At 36.8% G+C, this 26,672-nt stretch overlaps 2 protein-coding genes across 8 annotated transcripts; one reads left to right on the top strand and one right to left on the bottom strand.

Annotated features, from left to right (window-relative positions):
• Positions 1-200: 200 nt before the first annotated feature.
• On the top strand, positions 201-21,874 carry LOC18441760 (uncharacterized). 7 transcript variants are annotated; one of them, XR_016040195.1, is made up of 10 exons: positions 201-1,187; positions 1,298-1,409; positions 1,867-1,928; positions 2,070-2,648; positions 3,320-3,466; positions 3,652-3,759; positions 3,854-3,946; positions 16,138-16,354; positions 19,577-19,703; positions 21,464-21,874. XR_016040195.1 is itself a non-coding variant. In XM_020671795.2 (9 exons), the coding sequence occupies exons 1-9, from the start codon at positions 975-977 to the stop codon at positions 21,466-21,468; spliced, it is 1,446 nt and encodes a 481-aa protein (XP_020527454.1). In that variant the 5' UTR covers positions 201-974; the 3' UTR covers positions 21,469-21,874. The 7 variants fall into 7 exon arrangements, 3 of the variants coding, with proteins under 3 accessions (XP_020527454.1, XP_006852048.3, XP_088702110.1); XR_016040194.1 differs by having other exon boundaries at positions 21,374-21,874; XR_016040193.1 differs by lacking the exon at positions 16,138-16,354 and adding an exon at positions 18,548-19,405 and having other exon boundaries at positions 21,464-21,707.
• A 400-nt stretch (positions 21,875-22,274) lies between these two features.
• LOC18441761 (naringenin,2-oxoglutarate 3-dioxygenase) lies at positions 22,275-25,519 on the bottom strand. The gene is made up of 2 exons (XM_011627818.3): positions 24,661-25,519; positions 22,275-22,825 (listed from the first exon to the last, which is right to left on the bottom strand). Exons 1-2 carry the CDS (start codon positions 25,462-25,464, stop codon positions 22,619-22,621), a joined length of 1,011 nt encoding a protein of 336 aa, XP_011626120.1. The 5' UTR covers positions 25,465-25,519; the 3' UTR covers positions 22,275-22,618.
• Positions 25,520-26,672: the final 1,153 nt, after the last annotated feature.

Here is a 26,672-nt window from a genome sequence, read left to right as displayed (position 1 = left end):
AATATGTCCAAAATAATTTTTGTGTATAAAAAAAACATTTTCATCCAAATAAACTTTTTCCCTAAATTATATTTGTATAAAAAATTTGTTTGTGAAAGAAAGTGAGAGATAAACTCAAGTTGCAGCATAGAAAACGTGGTCTTGGGTTTTTTTGTAATTTTTCCTCCCTTATTTCATTGGGCATTATGTCAAATTGAAGCCGTCCTTGTTCAAATTTGACGGATAGGATAATGTCAACCGACTGTAACCAGTCAAGTGTTCTCATTGCATTCGTACACCTTTAAACAACCTCATTTTGAAACCGATGGCAATATGGTAATTTTCTATTGGATTGGAGGCTATAACGGTAGGTTACGGATCACTTTCTTTTTGTAGGATTAGTGACATACGGAAACCAGGGTTTGAGGAACTTTGAAAAGTGAGAAGCACTCTCTCTCTCTCTTGATCGAGAAGGCAGCGCAAACCCGTTGGGATTTGAATCTGCAAACTTCCCTCTCTGTTTTCATTTAAAATCTACTGTAGAGAGAGAAAGAAAGATCCATTCGCTCCCATCCATTTCCATTGAAGTTCAGGAGAGCGAATAAAACTTTTGGGGTTTTCCTTTCCCTCGAGCTTTCCTTCAGTTTCACTGAAGTAACAGGAGATACAAAGAGGATTTGAGGATTTGTTTTCTTTAACCTTTGCTCCATTTCTATTTAATTACAGTTGAGGGATTTGGGGGTTTTTTTCCTCGAGCTTTCCTTCATTTCATTGAAGCAGAGGAGAGAGAAAGAGGGGTTTGGGTTTTTGTTTCCCTTAAGCGTTCCTTCATTTCCATTGAAGTACAGGAAGAGAGGGATTTGGGCTTTCTTTTGCCTTACGGCGTTCTTTTTTTCTAACACTAAAATACAGGAGAGAGAAAGAGAGTTGGGTTTTTCTTTCCTGAGTTTTCCTTCGATTCAATTGGTAAGAAAGCTTAGAGCTGAGACTCTATAATGGAGGAAGGGGTCTGTGTCACTTCCGCTTCAGACCCACTTTCTTCTATCCATGGCCGAACCCTATTAAAATCTCTAATTCGTCTTTTGAAAGTGAAGCAATCTCAACTCGAGTTCTTTGCGGATGAAAGGAAGCTTTTAGAAGAGAGACTCAAGGTCCAGCACAAGCTCTGGGTCTCTGAGATCCACCAGTTCGAGCTCCAGATTTCTCAGGTTTTCCATTTGTTTTTTGTTCTTAAAATATTTCTCACCCTACCCATCTATCCTTTTCAATCTCTCTCTTTACCCATCTATTGAGGAGTTTCATACATTGTTCTTTTTAGATGGAAAGAGCTTTAACGATGGCCAATTTTGGTCGTGCTGTAGACATGGCCAAGATGGATCACTTGATAACGATGAAAGAGAAGGAGGCTCATCTTTGTAAATTGAAGTTAGGTATGCTCCATTCCCAAATAATGCATAAGGTTTCTGTCTATCTGGTCATGATTTTCATTTGGGGCTTCCTTTGTTTTTTTTGTTTTTTTGAATTTCCCCCAATTATAATTTGTACAAAGAAGTTTTTAGATAATATGAGGAACTGTTATATCTCTTTTTCTTCAATGTCTATGGGTATTTGGTACCTCTAACAGTCTAACTATCTTGGGTTTTTTTAAATATATTGTGCATTGAACTTCCTGAAATTTGGAATTGGTTTTGGGTTTGTTCTGAACTCACACTTTCTTAGCTTGATACAACTAAATGCTTTTGAAGCCTCTTGGCTGGCTAATCAAGCATGTGCATGTTCCCAGGAGCTTTCTTGAGGCCATAAATTTCGAGTTCCCATCATATTCAATGGTATTAATGATAGTCTGACTGACACTTATTCATTTTTGTATTCTTTTCCATGGATTAGAGTATGCAGAGAGCGATTTGGAGGACCAGCTGTTTTGCACCAATTGTCTAAGTGAGAAAACAGTAAGCCCAGACCCTTGAATTATATCCTTCATTGTGTTGAAAACATTCATGATATGTATAAGTTTCCTGTATTAGGCATTTTCCTTTTCTGGAGTATCTTTTTTTGTGGTATTCACTAAAAGCTTTGAATTGTTTATCTAGTGTGACCGACAAGGACATGTCTCTGGGACCGAAAAAGGGGAAGGTGGAGTTAATCAAGGAAGAAGTTCTTCAAAGAAAACAGATCAAAGTTCCAATAAGTTGCAGGCAGAGCTAAGAAAACTTAGTTCTGAATGTGAAAAATTGAACTTAAAGAAGAACCGTGATGTCTCAGCACTTTTATTGGAAAGGAATTTTGTTTGGGATCAAATGAAAAGGATGGAGGAAGACTACATTGGTCGCTTAAAAGGTAAGGAGAAGGAGCTAGAGCTGGCTAATGAAACTACTGAAAAGTTTGGTCATAATTTGGAGAAGTTGCAGTCTACATTAGACGAGAAGGATGCTATTGTCATCAAGTTGAAGAGTGATCTAGCTGAGAGTAAAGCTGAGTTAGATAAGCTTAACAAAGAATTGAGTAGATTATCACATGAATTGGTGTCAACGAAAAACAAAAAAGTGGGATCTGAGGAGGATTTGGATATCTGCTCCTTGGATAAAGAGGAAAGGGGTAGTAGAAGGAAGATTCTACTTGTTGACAAGCAGGCTGATGGACTAGAAGCCTCCTACACTGTCAGTAAGAAGGTATAATTACCAAAGAATCTAATGCTTATATACTATTTTCCTATGGTCTTTGGTGATTTGTAGTCCATTGGTGTCATCATCACCAAGCAATTGATGGGCTGTAATGGATAGTGTGTGGCCCAACATGGGGCTCATGTCCTTCTATGTTGGTTCCCGCTCTCCATCTATTTTAATCATTTCATTGGAATTTAGTGATCCCAATGGACTATGATTTTCTCTGGCCCAATGGTTATATTGTTCTTTCTATTACTGAATTAATATTGTTTTTCTCTAGCCCAATAATTCTAAGGAATGTTGCATAATGCATGTTTGTTATGGAGTGCTTTCCTTTTGTGACATGTCTATATTTTGCTTGTGACTTATTGGTCGATTATTATGTGTCTGGTGCTTGAGTTTATATAATCTAAAAATTTCCTCTATATGCATTGAAACCCGGGTAATAAAAGTGAGGACCTTAAACTTCTCTTAACTTGTCCCAAGCCCAAGCCCAAGTAAAGGAGCTGGGTTGCGTTAAGTAGGCAGTAAGCGTAAAACTTTACGCCACCTTATCATGAATCTTGAGCTTATCTTTTTTCTTTTTTATTTTTGGTTTGAGCAATTTGTTATCTTTGAAATACTGATTTGCTTGCTTGATTCATGTTGTCCTATGGGCACGTGATTTGCTTGAACAGGATAATGATCTCAATGATAAGACATCTAAGAAAGATTTGATTGTTCGATTAAACGAACTGTCGAAGCAGACGGAGATCATGCATGTTGAGAATGAGCACTTAAGGATGCTTTGTGCAGATCTGAAGGATCAACTCAATAAACAGAATGTATTGTTTCTCTGCTTAATTCTTTTTTCTTTTTTTCCGTGCTTAATTCCATACTCATATGTTGTGAAATAGAGAGTATCTTAATTCCATGCGCATATGTTGTGAAATAGAGAGTATTTTATGTTCTCGAATTTCTTATTGCACATGTTTAGACTGTTATCATTCCTTTTGCATCAAAATGTCAGCACCCCGTTAAGGAAAACGGTGATCCTCTTGGATTAGTTCAACGGAACTTGACTGAAGAAATGGAGAGAGCAGTTATTCAAGATCCAGTAGCCGAACCATTTCTTAAAGTAAGCACTGGCTCCGGCAGTTATTTGTTGCTTTTTCTGGTTGGACTTCGATCTTCCTGAATTACTTGTAACCTGATGCTTTGATTGTGGTCAGAGCTGTGATAAACATAAGGTAGAGGATGCTAGAGTGCCAAAGCAGTCTTTGAAGACACCAGCATTACGGAAAGAAGAGGGCATTGGAAATGGGGTAATGAGGATGAGATCATCTGCTATTTGTTAAATTCTCTCTCTCTCTCTCTCTCTCTCTCTTCTCTCTCTCTCTCTCCCTCCCTCTCTCTCTCTCCCCTCCCCCCCTCTAGTGCCCCCTTTTCTCTCTCTCTCTCTCTCTCTCTCTCCTTTTTTAAATGAGATGATTTTAGTAGTGGTTAAATTGCTTCTTTTTTTAAGAGAAAAGCTAAATGGAAAATATCTTACAGGCACCCAGAAAAATTTCCTTCATTTCATGACAGCCCCTCCCTTCTATTTTCTATTTGGCGGTGTTAAAAAAAAAAAAAAAAGGTTTCACCCAGCATCCCCTCTCTTTTAAGTTTATAAATTTACTCTTTTGAATCACCCTGAACAATATCCCTTTACCTCTCTCACTGTTCCTTTAACCGCTAACCGGCCCCAATCAACCCACTCCTGACCGTCTCTCTTTCTCTCAACCCTTCTCGGCCAGCCAGTGAACACATGCACTCCTCTCTCCCCTCTCTCTCTCTCTCTCTCTCTCTCTCTCTCTCTCTCTTTCTCTTTCTCTCTTTCTCTTTAACTCTATCAGTTTTTTGTCTTTCCTCAAATGGGTTTCTGCTCTGCCACTAAAGTTTACCATTTTTATGGCTTTTGAGCGGATTTCATCATAATTTCTTGTCTTTCCCAATTGGTATTGGCTCTTAAATGGGTCTTCCTTCTCACCAGTTACATTTTGCTTCTGTCTTCAACTCTTTCTCACTCTGAGCCTCTCATGGTCTCCACCCCTGCTCAAAGCCGTGGATTCGAAGAATCCGTGATCCAATTATCCGTCTTTGTCACTACATAAGGGGAGATGGGTTTGTCACTTTGGCTGAATTGTATGATTGTATCATTTGTTTAAATGAGTGGGAATGAGTTTAGAGATGGAGAGAGATTGAGAATCTTTCCCAAATGTATCCATGCTTTCCATACACATTGATTGGTACATGGCCCCAAACCCTCTTAGATCACATACCCATCACTCTGAACCTCTCTTGGTCTCAAAGAATCTGTGATCCAATTGATCCCACTCTTCTCACTACAGAAAGGGAGATGGGTTTCTCACTTTGGCAGAATCAATCCTATGACTGTATCATTTGTTTAAACGAGTTTGAATGTGTTTAGAGATGGAGAGAGATTGAGTATCTTTCCCATGTATCCATGCTTTCCATACATATTGCATTGATACATGCCCCCAAACCCACCCAAATTGTCCATTGCGTAGATGCATAATCTCAAAACCACAAGTTTCAGCAAACATTACAAATGAAACCCAAATTCAGAACCCATTTTCATGGTGGTTTTTTGTGCGAGAATTGGAGCATGGTTTTGATTTTCGAAATTTTCAACCAGTGAGGCGATCATTTTCCTTGAACTCTTCAATTGAAAGGCAACTTTATGTAACCGTCCTGGAAATATTGGCACAAAATCCCCAATTTCATTGAGATTAGCACAAGCTGTGGTGGATGTTGGCTCAAAGTCCCCAGTTTCATGAGATTAGCATAAGCAATGGTGAATGAGGAAGCAATAGCACTGGCAGGGTTTGAGGGTTTTTCTCTTCATTTGGCATGGCAGAGGTTCAAGAAGCTTAGTTCTTCTAATTGAGGAAAAACCCAATTGAGGAGAGCCAAGAAACTGAGAGAGAGAGAGAGAGAGAGAGAGAGAGAGAGAGAGAGGTAGGTAGTTCAACGGCTGGTTGAAAAGAGTTGAAAGCGAGAGGTTCAGGAGTGGGCTACATGGGTAGAGAGTACTAGGTTAAAAGAATGGACCCATGTGGGTTTGGGGAAACTGTTTGGGTTGATTAAAAGAATGAATATATAAAATTAAAGGAGAAAGGGAATCAGGGGTTGGATGAAACCTTTTAAGCCTTTTTAAAGCTGCTTGATAGAGTATAAATGGGAACAGCTATCATGAATGACGGAAAACGTTGGGGGCCAGTAAGATATTTTCTTAATGCTAAAATATTCTGAATAATTATTGGTCAGTATGTTTTCTACTGTTATTCCTTCTGTAGAACATAATTAAATGAATTTGTAAGTTCTAGAGTGTTAAGCTTCTGATTTCTTCAATTTTAAAATACTCTTTGATATATGGCTAGATTCTTTTCAATGTTTTTTTTTATAAATTGGTGTGTGATTTGAAAATGAGCATATCTCATATATTAAAGTGAACAGTGATTTCACATGACAATGGCATGGAATTACTTGTGAAACTCATAATTAACTGACTCCTCTCAAATTAGTTGATGCTCTAACCAATGAGTAAGTTGTTCAATTGTTGACTTGGTTTAACGAAAGTAAACAAAATTAAACATAAATGTGAAACCACTAAAAATTATGATGAAACTCATAACTTTACTAAGATTGAAATTAAATGCACAAAAGTTTGTCACCTATTACCATATACACTCAGTTGGGGTCACCTGTGGTTCTTAGACCTGTGTTTACCTAGAAGCACAGTTTGAGTACGTGCATTCTATAGTGGCATACTTGTTTTAAAACTACTGCATTTGGGGGTAGTTTACTTACAAATATGTTCCTTATATGGGACATACCAATTTACAATCTCCTACATATGTCAAATGCATTATCTTAGTAAAATTGTGTCTTGATCAATATTATACGCACACAATCATGTCTATCTGTTTTCTGACAAACCAAAGTATATATGTATAATTCTTTTAGTGTGTATCATGCAATCATTGACTGCATCATATAAATATATGAGATGCAATGCATTACCCAAAGAGATTACTCGATACAAGCCTGTATCCACTAATAGATAACCCAAACAAGTGCTTGAGAATTAAAGCTCCATGCACATCATATAGATCGGTACATATACACGTACTGAAGGATGCACATATCCTTGTGTATGCATATAATCATGTATATAATAAGCTAGCCAAAAGATTATGCTTATGCATAAATGTTCAATTTCCACACCTTGGGCTCGGAGCTCAAGCCCTAGACGAGCTGAGTGACTCAGGCGAGACCAAGTTGACTTGCCCAAGTCCAGCCTGAGACCACAAAAAGGCAGAAAAAAAAAGCAAAAAATGCCAAAAAATCCCTAAATATCAGTAAAAATACAAAAATTGGACAAAATAAAAAAGTATAGAAAACATGAAATATGAAACATTGATCTTATTTTGAAAACAATCAGAAAATTCCAAAAATTGGAAAAGTAGGAAAAAAAGAAAGAAACAGAAAATTTTACAAAAATATAAAAATAAAATTTATATACATAATTATATATAAAGCGATTATAATTGACCTAGTAAAAAAGCAAATATATGGATTTAAATTGATAAAAATGAAGCGTGCCCAAAATTTTGAGGCCTACCCTTGATCTGCACATTTGATGCAAATTGATGCCTCCCATATCCATGTGTGATATTCCGAATCCTCATTACTAATGGAATTGAAATGATCCTGGCCACGCTTAGACACCCCCAAACAAAATTACCAGACCAGTTTTATATTTCAATTTTGGATCTAGGACATTCAAGCTCTTGGAAAATTTAGATGTATAGTAAATACAAAATTCAAATCTCTCAAATCCTTTTTCTTCTTTTTTTCTTTGAGTTGTGAAAATAACGTCTGTTGTTGGATCAAGAACGCAATAAATTGGCTTAAGGATCAAATTTCAACTAAGATCGACCATTGCTTGCGAAGGAATTGGAATTTTTGAGATCTGTCAAAAACTTGGCCAAATTATTTGAGCTAAAATATATTGCAAATCTGTTTTTTTCTCAAATCTAATGCATCTAATAGATAGATAATAGATTAGACAATAATCTAGTTCAATGTTAAAAAATTCAGCTGCCTAGGCGGCCGGGCAGAATGCCTAGGCGGCGCCTTGGAAAAACTTGGTCGAGGGCAGAAAAATGCCCTCACCCATGGGCAAAAAAGTACTTCCCCCACCCACCCATGCAACCCAAACCCCCCCTCCCCCCTCCTCCTCCCCCTCCCCCCACCCCCCACCCCCCACCCACACATGTATCACTGATTTTTGGCTGATCTAATGAAAATTGATGGTTAATTGGGAGCAATTAATTGGTGTGGAAAAACTTTGAGGGAACAATAAAATCAGCAAGGAACAAGCCAAACACAAGCATAATTGAAAGCAACTTAGGGTTTCTTCTCCATACCCCAAGCTAGGGCTCCAAAAGCCTAAGCTTTTTCTCTTTCAATTTTTAAAAATCATGTGGAATTGACTCTCTCAATGCCCGACACCTCTTATATATTATAATTCAATGTTCAAAAACATTACATATCTATACAATGAGTAAAATAACCTATATATCCTAACTTAAACTAAAATTTTATAAAGACAGTTTTACCCCTATGAACAGTACTCATGAACAATATTCGTGAATAGTACTTGTGAATAGTATTATAAATAAATAAAAAATAAAAAACCTTAGAATGCCCAAAAAACTAAAAATCCTAAAAATAAATTCTAAAATTAAAATTAAAATTAAAATTTTTTACAATTGAATAAAAATTAAAAATAAGTATAAGTTGGCCCTTCATCATTCTCTTCTGGTTGGAGAAAACTCGTCATCGAGTTTTGAAATATGTTAAGATGAAATTGGTGCTAGTTTGGCAACATTCTTCAACTCGAATATTGTAAACACGATCTTGGCACTTATGAGTTATTGCACTAATCAAAACACAATGGTTGTGCAATAGAACTGAGAAACCCTCAAGGAAAGGGCCTATTTTTAATCACATAAATTTGTTGAAATTTGATCACTTCAGCCATGTAACCTTGTTGAATTTGTCCAAACTAAACTCTAGAACACACCACTGGTGCATCCTTGAGATCAACGAGTAAACCAACAACTTCACCTATTAATTCTCATTTGAGTCCTTAATCTTTTTCCTCGTCAAATACCAATTCAACCACAAAATCTTGATCATAATTGTAGATTGGATCTCCTACAAGATCATGTTCTTCATCTAAGTATGTGTCGAAGATTGGTGGCAGATCCCAATCTACATCTTGTTGATTTTTGATACAATCTGTGTCAAAATAAAAAATCTCATCCTCCATATCGAAAACCCTAGAGTGATGTTCCCTACATTTAGGTCCTTTGTCACTAGCCTCATCACTCGACTCCCACGCGGATCACGAAAGTGAAAAGGTTTGTACTCGAGATCCTCTTGAGCTGAAAGATCACTGTCTTGCCCATTATTGAGGCTTGTGAACTCCTGCATCAACTGTTGTATTTGCCTTTGAAGTTCCTTAATTCTGTCATCTATGGGATCACAGAGTGGATCTATAAAAGTCCCCTTCTACGGCCCCTTCTCGCTGCCATTAGTTCACTGAAATCACAAAACTTAGGAAAATCATCAACAAAAACACTGCTGAAATAGGCAAGATCTAGGTTGTTTTGATAACACTTAAGCGAAAATTAGGAAATCCTAGACTCCCACTATAACCACTCCCGCTTTGTTGTTGACTTAGGGCAACAAAAAATTGATGCTATAGTAATTCCATATAGTGCTACAATAACTCCTTACACTGCTACAATATTTTGTGTAGATCGTGGGCTCTGATACCAATTTGAAGTAGGAGAATTTGAGGGAATAGTAAATATTAGCAAGGAACAAGCGAAATACAAGCATAATTAAAAAAAACCTAGAGTTTCTTCTCCATACCCCAAGCTAGGGTTCCAAATCTTAAGTTTTTCTCTCTTTCAGTTTCTAAAATTTGTCAAACCACACACCTCTTATATGGTATAATTAAATGTTCAAAGACATTACGTGTCCATATAATGATTAAAAAGACCTATATATCTTAACTTAAACTTAAATTTTATAATGACAATTTTACTCTTATGAACAGTACCTGTGAACAATATTCACGAATAGTAATTGTGAATGGTACTCATGAAATAAATAAAAAAACTATAAAAACCCTAGAATTTCTAAAAAACTAAAATCCTAAAACTAAAATTAAAATACATATCCTTTAGCATTAAATAAAAATTAAAATCAGTATAATTTTTCCCTCCATCACTAATGGTTAATTTGAGCAATTGAGTTGTGATTTCTATTGATTATTTTAGAAAGATGGCTTCTTTATTCTTTAAACGTAATTTTGAGTTGATTGTTGATGATAAAAAGGATCAATCTCGATGATATGTGGTACTAAATGTGCCAGGGATCATTGCAAATTAGGGGTGGCATGTTTTAGTTGGAGATTAACTATAAGAAATTAAGAAATTTGGCTAAACCCCACAAAAAATTATAAGAAATTTGATGACAGATTATTACAACATATGGTTTCATATTATGCAACAAAGAGTTTGTGTGAAGAAGTAAAAAACTATTGTGTATATTCCTTCATATATGTATTGAAGTGATTGGGATATTGTTGATTTAAATAAATACACTAGTCCAGCCGGTCTGTCTGAACTGGTGCGCTCACTGGTTCGGCTCATCAGTCCAATCTCAATATAAATGGTATTGTGAAACTTGGACGAGTCATCCCTAGTTTTATAGTGCACAAGAGAGTCTGTACAGTACTTGCCCCAGTACTGTACATGATATGTACATTGTTCTAGCCTTGGTACTGTTGAGGACGAGTTATCTGAGTCTGTGTCAACTCCAGTAGTTTGTGAACATTAATATGTATATCATGTTACATTATGTTTATCTTGAAAATCTGTTTATTTGCATTCTTACAGTCTTTAGATACACCTCATTTCTATAGCTTTTTGGACAATTATGTCAACTAGCCATGGGTCACTATTATGTAATTACCTTCTAGATCCATTATTCAGTCAATAAGCTTACTTATTAACTCTGTAATTCAAATGGTACCAACCTTTTTGAGTCAACATGAACTTATGCATCATTTGGGACCTGATATTTGCAAGTACTTGGTTATGCATCCAATCTTGAGTATACAGATTCTAGTAATTGTAAAACATGGTTTTAGGAACACTGTTGTTTGAGTAGCTTCTAGACCAACGTAGCATATAACAAATCCTCCCATGTTTGGCTAATCTAAATGTAAAAATAGGTGTTGCCAGTTTGCTGTTGAACCAGTTTTGAGGTTCATTTCATAATTTGCTGATTACATATTAGTATTTCTCTAAATCAAATGATTTGTTAGAAATAAGCTATCTATGATCTGAGAAGCAAATTAGCCGGTTCAGATCCTATTTTGTGGAATATTTGTTGATCAAATTTTGGTTTACGTTCCTTATATCCCTCTCTCTCACACACAAACACACACACACACACACTCTGGAATTTGTATCATTATTCAAATAAAAATATGAATATGATGCACATTGAGAGATGGATGGATTCCGTATTTTTATTCTTCTCAATTTTTAGGGGATTTAATTATTTTTTTATTTTTTATGGTTGTATTTTTATTTTTTTATTAAGGTTCAGTGTTTCAAAAAGCGTTAAGCGGCACCTAGGCGGTCAAGGGGTCCAAGCCGCCCAGCGCTTAGGTGGGCACCTAAAACCTGGGCGGCCCAATGGAATTTTTTTTTGGGCTTTTATCCCTCTAAAATAGGCTCTACTGGGTTTTAGGTTTCACCCAAAACCTACAATTTTGCACTTTGTGTTAAAAAAATGACAAAAAAATACCCTCAATGAGGGGTATTTCCGCCCCTGGGCGACCGCCTAGGCGGCTTCAGGCGGCCGCTTAGGCGGGTTTCGGGTACCGAAGCGGGCGCCCAGGGATATTCGCTTTTTTTGGGTGCCTAGGCCAGGGTGATGTCCAGGCCATCAGAACAGCCTAGGAGGCCGCCCAACCGTTGGGCGGTCTGCCTTTTGAAACACTGTTAAGGTTAATTGTAAGTAACTTTTAAGTAGAAAAATAAATAGTAAGGCTAAACTTAACACAAATGATAGTTTATACAATAAACTGGGAATGAGAAAGAGGTGAAAAATGTCGTCGAATTAGAAAAAATGAGAGACAAAAGGTGTAGGGATCTAGACCATAACAAATGCATTAAGAGTGATGATGAAAGGTTCTTGGTGAAGGATGAAGAGGTCAACGAAAGGTAGAGAGTTTATTTTAAAAAATTACTAAATGACGAACATAATAGGAACATAATGGTTAAAAATGAGCGTAGAAATCAATGATACCTTTGTAGGATTAGAATATCGAAAGTGGAAAAACCTTTGAAGTTGATGAAGATAGTCAAGGCTTTAGGGCCATATGGTAATCCGATAGAGGTTTGGAAGTATGGGGATATTGACATTGGCTGACTAGCTAGGCTGTTCAACAAGGTATTGAGGACAAAGAAAATACAAGATGAATGGAGAAAAACTACTGTGGTACCTATATACAAGAACAAAGGAAGAACAAAGGAGACATGCACAATTGTGCGAACCAATGTTTTAAAAATTGCCGATCCAATCCGGAATCGGGGCGATCCGGATCAGATATCAGTGATACCGCTCGATCCAATAAGAAAAAGGTACCGGAGCGGTTACCTTTTTCTTTGACTTTTTTTATTGAAAAAATCACTGCACGTTTGACTTTTTTTATTGAAAAAATCACTGCACGTTTGACTTTTTTTATTGAAAAAATCTCTGCACAGCACAGTAAGGCGCCTTGATAATGCTTCACTACCTGCGTCATTGCTCCAAGTGCAAATATAACTCCTTTAAGTCATCTTGTCTCTGTTTTATAGCCCCTTCCACTCCTTCCCCTCCCACACTTCAACGATGTGGGATACATATTACATAACAAATGAGCGGGTTTGACGCCTCCCCAACTCTTGCACTCTCTCTGTCCACCAAACTCTTTCACGCCTACATTGTCTCTCTCGCGATTTGGTCAATTGGAGAACGCCTCCATAATTACCAAAAAAAAAAAAAAAACGGCTCCACCAAAACTCTCTCTAGAACCGTTGAAGTGTGTATAGCTATTAGAAAAAGAAAAAAAATAGTACTAGCTCATAGGATATTAGAACTATAAAAAATAATATTAATACTAATTTATTGATCATTAGATTATGAGACATTTTAAGAGAAAAAAATAACACTAGCCCAAACCACTTTAAAGTCTATTTGAAAGTTGCTTTGTCAATTATCCCATATTGCAAGTATGATAGTTATTTTTTTTTCTAATTTTATTATAATACAATTACAAATTTACGTTTTTAAATTCTATACTTTTGTAGATTTATTTATTTGTACGGGTCACACCTTTGTTTATTACAATATTGTAATTAATAATTATACATTGATAATCAAATCTTGTATTTTATTTATTTATTTATTTACATTATAAATTATATAATGTATTATTTTTATTATAGCCGTAAATAATTTTTTTTAAAAAATAGATGATATTATAAGACAAAATTTAAATTAATGATTGTACATTGATAATCAAATCTTGTATTTTATTTATTTATTTATTAACATTATAAATTATATAATGTATTATTTTTATTATAGCTGTAAGTAATTTTTTTTAAAAAATAGCTGATATTATAAGATAAAATTTAAATTCATTCATGCAGGGAAAGAACATCTCAATATTCACATATTGATGAAAAAAATGAAGTTCTTAGCGTAGTACCCCCATTTCTTATTGGATTCTTAAAAAACAACATTTATAATGATTTTTAATAATTTTTTTTTGGTTTTTTTTAGGCTTAATCCGACTGATTCGGTCGATTCCCGATCTAGATGGATTTTTGAGGTGCTCGATCCGGGGCACCGATCTGTTTTTTAAACCATTGGTGCGAACTATCAAGGAATCAAACTTATGAACCACACTATGAAGTCGTGGGAGATAGTGATTGAGCAACGACTAAGGCATCAAACTTATCAGAAGAACAATTCGGTTTAATGCTAGGGAGGTCAACAATTGAGACCATTTTCCTACTTAGGCAACTGATTGAGAAATTTAGGGATAAGGGGAAAGACCTTCACATGGTCTTTATTGATCTAGAGAAAGCTTATGCTAGCCTTTACATTGGTGTTGGAAAAGAAATGAGTCTCCAAACACTATATCAACTTGGTGAGAAATATGTAGGAGAGAGTGCTAACTAGTGTACGAACAACTACTGGTGAGTCGAGTGAGTTCTCAGTAACAATAGGTCTACATCAGGGGTTAGCATTGAGCCCATACCTCTTTGTTTTAATTATGGACGACTTAACTAGGCACCTACAAGATAAGGTATCGTGGTGCATGTTGTTTACAAACGACCAGTTTTGATCGATGAGACCCTTAATAGAGCAGAATGACGGATTATGATTCGTGTAGCCGAAACCAATTAGTTGAGAAAAGGATTTGACGATAATGATGACCCTCAGTGAGGCCATAAGTCCCTATATCTTTTCTCACTACTTCCCACCATATCCTATTGGGTATCTACCCCTTGCCTTTTTTGAGCCTTTCACTTGAAGGAACTCGCACCTCTTAACACGTGCTGTACTGGGTCTATGCACACATAGCCAGCCCACCTATTTTACTTATATTGTTTGATTTTATTTTAAAAAACCCATGAAAAGACACTTGATCATGAGTTGTAATAGATACAAATATGTAAAATGTTAAATAGTGTATCTCTAATGGGTATGTTGATGAATTTTCCTTATATTATAAGCAATAATAAGTATTAAATATGTATATTATAATTATAAAAAATATTATTATAATGAGGAGCGAAAAAGAAAAGGGAAAAGATGCATGTGTGCCTCAATGCAAAAGGAAGCTTTCGCAAAAGCTTGCATTTGTTCATTCTAAATTTTTTTTGGAATGAGCAATTGCATTTGTTCATTCGAAATTTTTTTTGGAATGAGCAAATGATGTGTATGAATGGTTTTGAGGATGCAGATATCCTAGATATGATATCTAAAATTACACTTAGACGACCATAGGCCATCAAAACCTATATATGCAAAAGAAGGATTTGCATATCCTAGGGTTCCAAACGACCCATTAAATCTGAAAATCCAAGTGTGTAATATCCAACTAGATTATGAAATCTGAGGATGTAATACATATATTTTTTTTGAAGCTCAGGACGTAATGCATATTATTATGATGGTTTCGATGAATAACAATTCATATTGTGATGTAATGTATTGTGTAGTCTGCCTCATGTAATATTACATTGTATAACCAATATAATATGTACGGGATAAGAGTTCTACAGTATCATATCCTGATCACACATCCGTTTGAGTGCCCTGATAGATTGTATGGGTGTTTTGTGCTTGCATGCAAACGTTTGCAAGTGTGTATGTAATTAATAAATATCTTGTGGATTTTGTACTTTTCTCTTATCCATGTCATACGCATGCCCAATGTTCTAAAAGGCAGACTGCCCAGCACCTAGGCGGTCTAGAGAGCCTGACCGCTTTGCCTAGGCCTAGGCGGTGCAAATAGGAAGCCTAGGTGCCAGGGAACCCACTTAGGCCGGCGTCCAGCGCCCAGCCTTGGGCGGCTGCGCAGGGCCTGTGCCCCGCCTAAGGGCTGAAATGCCCCTCATTCAGGGGCATTTTTGGGTCCTTTTTAATTAAAAAAGGGAGAAAATGGTGGATTTTAGATTCATTTGAAACTTAAAACCCTATAGCCCCATTTTAACAATTAAAGTGCATCTTGCGCAACAATGAAAATGAGATACATCTTGTGTTTTATGAAAATTAAAAGAAAACAATTACTGCTTCACTAGGCCGCCCAGGTTCTGGGCGTCCGCTTAGGCGCTGGGTGGCCTGGACCCCCGGCAGCCTAGGCTGCGCATGCCCAATTTGATGTTGCACCCATATCTTACCTTGCTGTCCTGAAGTTGTGATGTCTCAAAAATATTTGAGATCTTCTTCAGCACAGTGGGCCACCCAATACCAGTATTGGTGCCAATACCCTTGCACTACCTCTTGGCAACCATGGTCTTAAGTGTGGTTCTTGTGGTATTGGATGAATTAGTGGTCTAATAACCATTAGTAATTTGCTTTTTTGTCACTATATGCAAGTCATCTACGCCTTGGTCCATAAAAAGGGCCATTTTTGTAGATGGATCGCAATTTTTAGGTCATGTCAGACTAGCTTTGAGTGTTTGACATCAAATACATGAGACTCAGATCAACCGTCTGGATCAATATAGTCCTTCCCCAAATTTTGGAACCGCTTTGATTAACTTTATATAACATCTTCCATTGGGAAACTTTTGTACAGACATCTCCTCAGAGCTGACCTTTTCAAAGGTGTAATTCTTGAGTGACTTGTGGCACTTGGGAGAGAGTTACTCTGCATTTTCCAAAGTTTTGCTCAAAGAATGTGTTGGAAAGCGTGCTTTGGGATGCATTCAGAGGCATATTGTAGAGATGTACAGTCTTCTTATTTTTTCAGCTCACATTCAATATCCAGATGCCTCATCACAAGATCACCAAAGGTATAGTTAATGGAGTGACTATTGGAATTTGTGACTCCTAATATTATTGTGAATTACAAAATTCTCACCCTCCAGTTGATTGGAATCAATGATCAAAAAGTCGTCTACCTGATTGCCTGGGCAGCTTTTTGGAGAAAACGCCAAAGCGTTCTTAAGGCGGACACTATTAGGCAGCTAGAACTAGGCGTCCATGTGGCTGAAAAGGCACGAAAGGTCCACCTAGACGGTTTGCACGAGTTTAGTGGAAACGTTTTTTGGGAGGGGCAAATAATGTCATTCTACCATCGCAAAAAAATAATATTAATTCGTAATTGCTGATTTATCGAAAATGCTTTTTGCATTTAATAGTAATTAATTTATTGGGAACCCAAAAATAATAATTATGAATATGCTTTTTGAATGTAACATTAGTTATTAATTTATTGAAAAACAAAAAAAATAGTATTAATTCCGAATTACTAATTTATCAAAAATGCCTTTTGCATGTGATAGAATTAATTTATTGGGAACACAAAAATAATAACTACGAAAATGCTTTTTGCATGTAACATTAATTATTAATTTATTGGGAAATAAAAAAATAGTATTAATTTGTAATTACTAATTTATCGAACATGCTCTTTTGCATGTGATAGTAATTTATTTATTGGGACCCAAAATTATTGCGAAATTCTTTTTATATGTAACATTAATTATTAATTTATTGGGAAAACAAAAAACTAGTTTTAGTCCATAATTACTAATTTATCGAAAATGCCTTTTGCATGTGATAGTAATTAATTTATTGGGAATCCTAAAATAATAACTACAAAAATGGTTTTTTTATGTAACATTAATTATTAACTTATTGGGAAACCAAAAATATAGTATTAATTCGTAATTACTAATTTATCGAAATTGCCTTTTGCATGTGATACTAATTAATTTATTGGGAACCCAAAAATAATAACTACGAAAATGCTTTTTGTGTATAGCATTAATAATTAGCTTGTTGGGAAACCAGAAAAATAGTATTAATTTATAATTACTAATTTATCGAAAATGCCTTTTGCAGGGGATAGTAATTAATTTATTGGGAATCCAAAAATAATAACTATGAAAGTGGTTTTTGCATGTAACATTGATTATTAATTTATTGGGAAACCAAGAAAATAATATTAATTCGTAATTAATAATTTACTGAATATGCCTTTTGCATGTAATAGCAATTAATTTATAGGGAACTCAAAAATTATAACTTCGAAAATGCTTTTTGCATGTAACATTAATTATTAATTTATTGGTAAACCAAAAATATAGTATTAATGTGTAATTATTATTATATAGTACATACAATAAATGTGGGGAGGTGTGGGGGATCCAACTTTTTTTAAAAAAAATCACTGGCTGCTTTTGGGTTTGGGCCCCCGCCTTAGCGCCTAGGTGGCCCAGCCCACCCCCCCTCATTCCCCACCGCGCCTCCGACTTATTGAACATTGATTGGAATCTACTTCTTAATGAATTTCTCAAGGTAAATTTTGATGGGACTGCTGGCCTGGCAGGGTATAAGAGGATCATGAAGAATGCTTATCAAGTTTCATAAAAGTTTTTTGCTTGTATTGACTTTTAGTGGAAGGAATTATTTTCCTTCAATGATTGCTCACCCATGATTTTAACGATCCACCCACTGTTTACTATTTTAGCACTGAAAACATGGGACACAATATTCGACAACCTCAGGCTTTCATTTTAACACCCACTGTCTTAGTGTATGACTACAGACATGGATGGCTAAACTATGAAGCTGAATATTGATCTAGTTCTTATAATTACGGTGCACTAAAGGTTTACATTTGATAGTTCCATGATTTTTTCCATACCTTAAAAACTGTTCACCAAGACCATGATTCCTATAATGGCATATGTTTACTTAATATTTAGTTCATTTTTTAATTTTCTTCAGTGGCTTGTTTTCATTTTTCATCCCTCTTCCCTACCTGTTACATTTTCTTCACACATGCATGGAAGTTCTTATCCTAGTTTTAAAGCGCCATGGTGAAAGAGAGAAGTTTGCTTTACACTGCATTTACTTAATGTTTGTTCATGTCACCATTTGTAATTGGTGCTTTAGCATCTTCTTCCCTTTTATGTTTCTAGCATTTCCCATGGTCTGATTTTGTGGCAATGTTATCCTAATTTGAACTTTGGAAACAGTGTGACGAGACTCGGCGGTCAACTTGGACTCGGCTGAGTTGCTCGGCCTCTGGGCGAGGCAAATGTGCCCCGAGTAGATTGTACACCTTCCTGAGAAATGGGAAGTGTAGTTGCGCATTCCTTCTTACAATGAGAAAACTGTTTCTCCCTCTCTCTCTCTCAATCCAGTCCTATCCATCTTTCTGTAGGTCCATCCAGCCCTTCAGGACTTTTCCCCTCCCCTGCAGCTATATTCCTTGCAACTCAACTAATCTTCCTTTCTCTGTCTACTCAAACTCTTGGGCTTCTACCTCTCTCTAAAAGGGGAAATGGTGATAGAAGTGCTGAGAGCGAAACCCTAGGCATGAGCATCATGTCTTCTCTTACTCTGCAGCTCAATGAAGCATCTGCCATGGCCGGAAAAGCCCCAATCTCTCAGCCTCTCGATATGTTATCATCCCTTGCGCTCTCTCAGCCTCTCTCTCTCTCTCTGCAGCTCTCTCGGTTTCCTCCCTCCCTCTCTCTCAGCCGTTCTCTCTATTTTCGCCCCTCCACCCTTCTTTCCCCTCTCATACACTCTCTCTCTCTTCTCCTCCCCCTTTCTCTCAGTATGTGCCCCAATGCACTCTGACTTAGCCACATGCCTTCTCCCTCGCTTCCTCTTAAAGCCATGTGCTCCGTTTTTACCCTCTATTGTCACCTGCCCTTCTCTTCCTCTATTGGCCACATGCTCTATCCTTGACCAGTTGCTTTTCTCTTCCCTCACTCATCTTTCGCAGTTTGTCTCACCCTCGAGGGCTTTCTTATGGGGTCTTCTAGCTCGGGCATAACTCGCGCAAGTCACTCGGACTCGCCCGGGTTACTCATGTCATTCAAGGGGTGAGTGCCTTGACTGAGGGCAGTCTTGGCACACTGTTTGGAACATTTGTTACTCTTTTGTTGCACTGTATTTTTCTTCTACATATTAATGATTAGTTGAAGAAATGTATGCTGCATTTTATATGTAGGCCTTCTCTAACCTCTAACCTCCTTAATTTGAAATATCACTAGGAAGACATTGGCAATAGGCGTGTCACACGAAGTTCTGCCAAAAGAGGAAATGAGAGTATTTCCAAATCTGGTGTGCCTAAATTACATGGTTCTTCGGCAAAAAGGAAGACGAGCATTTCCAAACAAGGCAAGCCCAATCTATTTACATCTGCTTTTGTTGCACCTAATTTGAGGTAGAAGTTTTAAGGCTTGAGTTTCTAAATGGTCAATTATCCTTATTGATCATGGCTTCATGCTAGCTTGAAGTTTGGATCCATCACTTATTCTTATGCATCAAGAATGTTGGCGTAAATGCAGCATATTTCTTGTTCACTCTCTTTGGAACATGTATTTATCAATATGTGTATCTGCTCTGGAAAGTTGTGAATTTTACATGGTGGGATTTGGCTTCTGGTGTTCATTCCTTGTTTCTTGGCTTTGAGGAACTGTCTGCAAGTTCATTAGAAAGAATATCATACTTTTGTGGAAAATTTGCACCTTGATTTGAAGGCTGTCCTTGTTTATGAAGGTAATTGGTGACTCGTCAGAAGTAGACAACATGCTGTTGAAACCAGTGAAAGAGGTTATCATTTGGCATTTACTCTTATGAATAGAGTAATGTGATTTTAGATTAGTTAAACATCCATAGTGCATACACTAGTCTCCTGCGGGAATATACTGTACACTTACTCCCTCGGGCAGAAGATTTTTTTGATCTGAAATTTTGGGACCAACCTAAAAATCGCAAGATGTTTATATCCAAATGAGAAAAAGATTGCATTCTGAGTTTTCTAACAGTTAGATCCCACTCCTAAAAAATTAGATGGTTTCTATTCAATCTTGAGGCATTTTTTTTTCCAAGCCCATAGATAGTGCAATTTAAATTATTATTATTTTTAAAGATTAAATATAGCATACTGGTTGAAGAGGTTACATCCCCAAAAATTGGGGCCCATACTCTTAGATTGGGTTTCGCCCGAGGGATCCCTTGTGAGCATGTAACCTTTTGGCAAACATATATCACTAGTGGAGGGGATAAAAAAAAAAAGTTCCATTCTGTTTTTCACTTGGAGTCTACCAAGCAGTAACAAAGTCATTTCATTCAGTGTTGTTATGTTTTACAATCCCAACAATGCCATACTGCAAAATGATTGCAATAGCATACCTCCAAATGCACCACTGGAAGAGCTAGAAATCCAGTTGAGTAGACATTTGCCTATTTTTTGTCGAAAATCACCAGGGAAAGAGGTGATGCATTGGGGTACCCCGAATTGAGGAACCTAAGTATAAAATTCCAGTAGACAATAAAATAAATAAAAACAAAGTTAAAGAGACAGGCAACCAATGCACAAATGGAGGTTATAAACAAGGGCTGCTACTAAGACATCTGGTTTTGCAATGTAAAACCATGGACTCCCACTTTTTACTGTGATTTTTGTTTGTAGCTGGAGGTTAATGCCCATCTTCTTGTGATACATCTCTGCAAAAGTTGGCTTATAAAGCATCACCTTCTCGCCTTTTCACATGTTTAGCAGGTGTGCATGGTTGCATCTGGGGCTGAATGATGGATGGTGGCTAGAGTTCAAAATTGCCTTGTGTTCTACAATATTGAACCTCCTAATGCATAGATACTAAAATATTGCACACCAACATAATAGTATTATAGATTCATAGAGAAAAAGAAGATATTATTAGCCATGCCCTATTTCAATTTAACAAAGTGGAATTGGGATATGATAAAAAGTCTTGATGGTCATTGTTTGGTGATGGGTGTTATTCCGTAAGTTTATATCTTTTGAATGCTGAAGGATTGTGCAGAGGTTGTTCGTAAGAGGTTTTTTGAGTTGGGTGCCACAACATTGCTATTCGGTGCAATAAAATTTAGCTCGCATTTGGCTCTGTGGACAGGATGATTTACACCATCTGAAGTTTGTTACGTTGCAGTGGCACCATAACCATGTGGGGTGGAATACCACCATCTGCACTCTTTCGATAATTTATGGAATTATGGATTCTTGCCTGCCAAAGCTCCAAGGCTTGGGCTTGAGTTGTTAGCAGCTGATGTCTAACAGCGCTGCATCTCAAGTTTGATTCCTACCACTGAACTACTCGAAAAAAAAAAGAAAAGAAAAGAAAAGAAGAAAGAAAGAAAGCCACAAGTGTTCCAATTATTTAAACTCTTCAAGTCTAATGTATTTCTTTGTGCTTGGATATTCTACTATACATGGGTGCAATTCTGTCAAAACGGTTGCTAATGTTAATTTCCTGAAATTTTGTATTGGTACATTAGTTAAGATTATTTTATCACATTTTCAGAAATACTACTGTGGACTTATTGGTCTATCTTCAAAATGTACATCTGCAAATGTGGTCAGAAAATGAGCTTGCCAAGCTTACTAAAAAGATTACCAGTTAAGGTTACCATAGACTGGCTAAAAGATAAAAAAATGATGAGAAGTTAAAATGAGCTTTGAATTAACCAAGATACATCTGCAAAGATGCTACCAATCATTTTTAGGAAAGTAAAGAATCAAGGCATGAAGTGATGGTAAACATCAAGTCTAAAGGTATACGTTTTTATGATTTTATATGAGTTGTATTTCTAATTATTAACAATAGCAGCGAATATGTCTTGACATAGCACATTTGATGTGCCTCAAATCGGGAAGATCCCTCGTCTTGTCTACAAGTTTTGTACGATTTGAAAACAATCCAAAAATTTCGGTGTCCCCGGAACATAGGAGCTTTATTGGTCCCCGGAACATATGTGTATGAGAGAGAGAGAGAAATACATATTTTTTGAGTAGTTCAATAGTAGAAATTGAACTTACGATGCAGCGTAGTTAACATCAACTGCTAACCACTCAAGCCCAGTTTCGATTCGCAGGGAGGGAGAATTAATATTGGAACAAGAAATGCACAAGACCTAGTACAACCAACTACACATACATTGCATGGTAACAACGAAGCCCCTCATATACTAAGAACAAGGGATGAATCTAAATAAGGAATCCCAAAAGGCTTGGCAAATCCGATCCTTTTTTCTTGAGTGAGGTAGGCAAGCTATAGATCACGACCCATCTTGTTGCGGTACATGTCTTTGAAAGTTATGGGCTCATCAAGTATGGCCTTCTCTCCTTCCTCCAGCTTTAGCGGATACACCATGGCTTCTGGAGCTGGATTATGAAAGGTGGCAATCGAGATCCGGCTTTGCTCAGAGTTCACCACCACTTGGTGGTCTGCATTCTTGAACTTGCCATTACTCAAGAACTACGTTTGCACACAAACCATTAAAGTTTGGACATAGAAGGGGAAGAAAAAGACTACAACAAACTCGTGTTAGGCATAAGAGAATGATAAATAACATACTTTTTGCCACCTTGATTTCGCATTTAATGGTTAGGGGTGATTGCCACCTGATTTCGCATTTAATGGTTAGGGGTGATATGAAGACAACTATTATAAATAGACATGAAAGACAATACAAAATTAACTAGTGATAAATTACCCTGCAGCTTGATGAAAGTAAATAATAAAATTTTGATCCAGGACTTTATTTACTGTCAAACCGAAGCTTTAGGGCCGATTTGATTACTGGAAACTGCAATTTCTAAGAAAATTATATTTTTTGAAATCCTGAAGTTGGATATTGTGATATCTAGAATCAATAAAGAGTGTCTGATGACCAGCCTAGAATTCTAAAAAGACTAGTGCCTGTGTTTGATTGAACCTAGAAATTGGGAAACTAGAAAACTAGGAGACTTGAAAATGAGCCAGTTCTAATTGTTCATTAAATTTTCATCATTACAAGTTAACAAGGCCATTATAAGCGGAGTTGGTAACTAATCACGAATGAGATGCTTAATCATGTTTCAGAATGAGATAAAATTTGAAGAGGGAGTACGGCCTAACACGACTTTCAAAACACGATAATAGCCCAATAGCTGACCTTTTTCTCCCCATCACCATCCGTTACTTCAACGGACAAGATGGCTTAATGGATTATGACTCCTTCATAGTCCTCTATAATTTTCCATTTCACAAATAAACGGCTCCTACCTCATTGACAGTTATTTCAGAAATATTAAAATTACTCTAAATTTATCATGATAAATTTTATTGTCGATAATGACTTCGATAGTTTTTCAATAGAACGGATTTATCACGATAATTAGGTATTGTGTTAGGGATTATATACAATGAGACCATTTATCTTTATTACGAGGAGGTCAAAATTACTCCTACTTATCATATGTCAAACTAGATGGCTTGGACTAGTCACCAAGTTCGAGTGTTTTTTTTTTTGTCAATTTTGAATCTTTTTAATGGAACTCTTACTATCACTCAATTTGAAATCATAGGGAAAGAGTGATTATGACATCTTTGTACAAAAAGTAAATAGTATATTTGCTTACTTTTGCATCTTGTTATTATCACAATCAATAACTTTCTTAATAAAAACTTCTATGTAATATAAAAGTAAAATTAGCAATTTGAATTAGAGCCTCTAAATTTTTCTCTCTTGACTTTTAAGAGCAGGACAATAGGGGAACAATTTATATCCATACAACCAAGAAAAGCTTTTTGATGTGTCCATGTTCTAGGATTTTGGATCTAAAATTTGTCACAAGATGATAATCTCGATCACTATGGTTGTGAATCTGAAAAAAATAAAAATAAAATAAAAATAAAATAAAAATAAAATAAAAATAAAATAAAAATAAAATAAAAATAAATGAAATAACGAATAGTCCAAATGAAAACAAATTTTAAGAATGTCTTTCAAAATTTTGAAACTTATTTTCTTTTAGATTTGTCATTGCGGGGTCAAACCATCACAGTTATGAATCTGAAAAAGAAAATAAAATTTAAACCTTACAATATATAATTTTAAAGTAATTAATACGAGCGGTCAAACAACAATATGAACGTGAAATCAAAAGTCATTTATTTTAAACTTTAATATAATTTCTGTTTAAACTTATAATTATTATGGTGGTGAAGATTATCGGCGTAATTCATGGATTTTGGAAGGAGCGGGAGCTGACTTTTCTAAACCCGTCCCCTAAAACGTTAGTGCAAGTAAAGGTGGGTGAAGCACTTACATGGGCATGGTCACCTAAGTTTACAACGAGAGCACCCTCAACTGGCAGCACAGTGATCCAAGTCTTCCCACCGTCCTTGGTCGCCTGCAACCCCCCCACCTGGTCCTGCAGCAGCAGCGTTACAATCCCCGGATCGGTGTGCCGCCTCAGCCCCAGCGTCATATCCGGCTGCGGGCACTCCGGGTAGTAATTCAGCACCAGTCTCTGATCCACACGTCCGCAGGCATGAACCATGACTTCTCTGTCGAGCCCCAGCCCGTGAGACAAGACCTCTACAATTTTGCATCCCAATTCCCTGAGCCGTGCACTGTATTCATCCACCACCTCTCTCCATCCCTCTGGCTTCTCAGGCCACTGAGAGTAGTCTCGCGCTTGCACCGGGTACGTAATATAGATCATGAGCTCCCGCCAGTCCATCACGGCCTCGTCCTCATGCACGTGGCTGCTTACAACGAAGCCTCCGGGTTTTCCTTGAGAGATACTGAAGCGTTGTTTCTCATGGAGGGGGAGGGAGAAGAAGGCCCTGGTGAGGGCAGTCATTTGGGCCATGAGGGCTGGGTCGATGCCATGGTCGACCGCTTGGAAGATGCCCCACTCTTCGAAGGCTTGTGTAAGCTGCTCACTGATAGCAGCGCGATGGATGGAGCTGTTGAGATTGGCCAGAGAGATGATTGGAATGTCTTGGCTGAAGTCGTTGTAGCTGATCTTGGGGCGTTCATCCTCGCCTCGGACGAAGACTGGGCTCACTGTTTTCTCTTTGGTTGGGGTGCCTGGCCTTGTAAACTCTTGCACCAATGATACCATTGTTGAATCTCTCTCTCTCTCTCTCTCTCTTTCTCTTTAGAGGGGGCTTAGTGTTGGTAAATATAGAAATACGCCGAAACTGCATTGATCATTCCTGTTTATTTTTAATTACGGTGGAACGGGTCATTCCATGCCCATTAGAGTGCAATGATTCGTGCTTTTTCACATTATTTGGGTTGGCGAAGGTCTAATTTGGTAGTGGGTGATCCGTGTGTCGAGGGTCGGTGGGTCTAGATATAAAATTATAAATTACGGAAAATGATTGAAGCCTTCCATACCGTCCATTAATTTCGATGGTCCCCGTCGGTGGGTCTAGAAATAAAATTATAATTTTTTTATAGTATATAATTACGGAAAATGATTGAAGCCTTCCATACCGTCCATTAATTTGTATGGTCCATTTCTTTTACACCAGTGATAATACTGCATTTTCTGATAGAAGTTTATTTTTTTTCTCTTTTTTTCTTAAAACCATGTACCCTTCCACTCCCTTTGAATCTCCTGTTCTCTGTCACCGCTTTAAGGCCCTCTATGATGTCCTTAAAAAATCAATAGATTCATTATAATTTGCACCTAATTCATTGTTATTCTTGATTTCCTCTTTTTTCTCTCTATACGTCCTCTTTAAGACCCACTGTCTAATTGTGTTTCTAGTAATATAGAGCAAATCAAATTTTTTTTGGTCTCCCATAGGATCAGAAAAACATTGTATTTGCCAATGTTACAAGACAAAAACAAGTAGCAATTCTGGTAATTCATGCTAGCAAAGGGCATGGAAAACCATGTGGTTTTCAATGAAAGAATCCCAAAGCATGAACTTAGAATCAACAGGTAATAATCCTGCATCCTTAAACTCGATTCTAGAATCTTTGGAAATTTTGCTGCCCTAGTTAAAGACGATTCTATGCATTCTCTTTCTTGCCAGTAACCCCTTGGACACAAGGGAGACCATCAGATTTGTGAGGCTCCTGTATGAAGAGAGAGGGAGAGTGAGTGGCCTGGTCATTGTTTACAAATAACTTAAATAGTCTCTATCCCCGTTGAATATACAGTCAAAGGCAAGGTTCTAAACAATCAAATTAGAGCAGCTATGGCTATTAACTGTTTCATAATAAAGATTATCTTTATGTCCATTTGATAGACCTCAAAGTCAAAGTGGGCAGCTATGGCTATTAGGATTCTAATGGATGGAAATTTTACAACTAGGG

Source organism: Amborella trichopoda, chromosome 9 (assembly GCF_054954075.1).
Source record: "Amborella trichopoda isolate Santa Cruz 75 chromosome 9, AtrichopodaSantaCruz75HAP2 v2.0, whole genome shotgun sequence".
NCBI lineage: Eukaryota > Viridiplantae > Streptophyta > Magnoliopsida > Amborellales > Amborellaceae > Amborella > Amborella trichopoda.
Note: the sequence above shows the minus strand (reverse complement) of the source record. Positions and strands in the feature narration are given on the sequence as shown.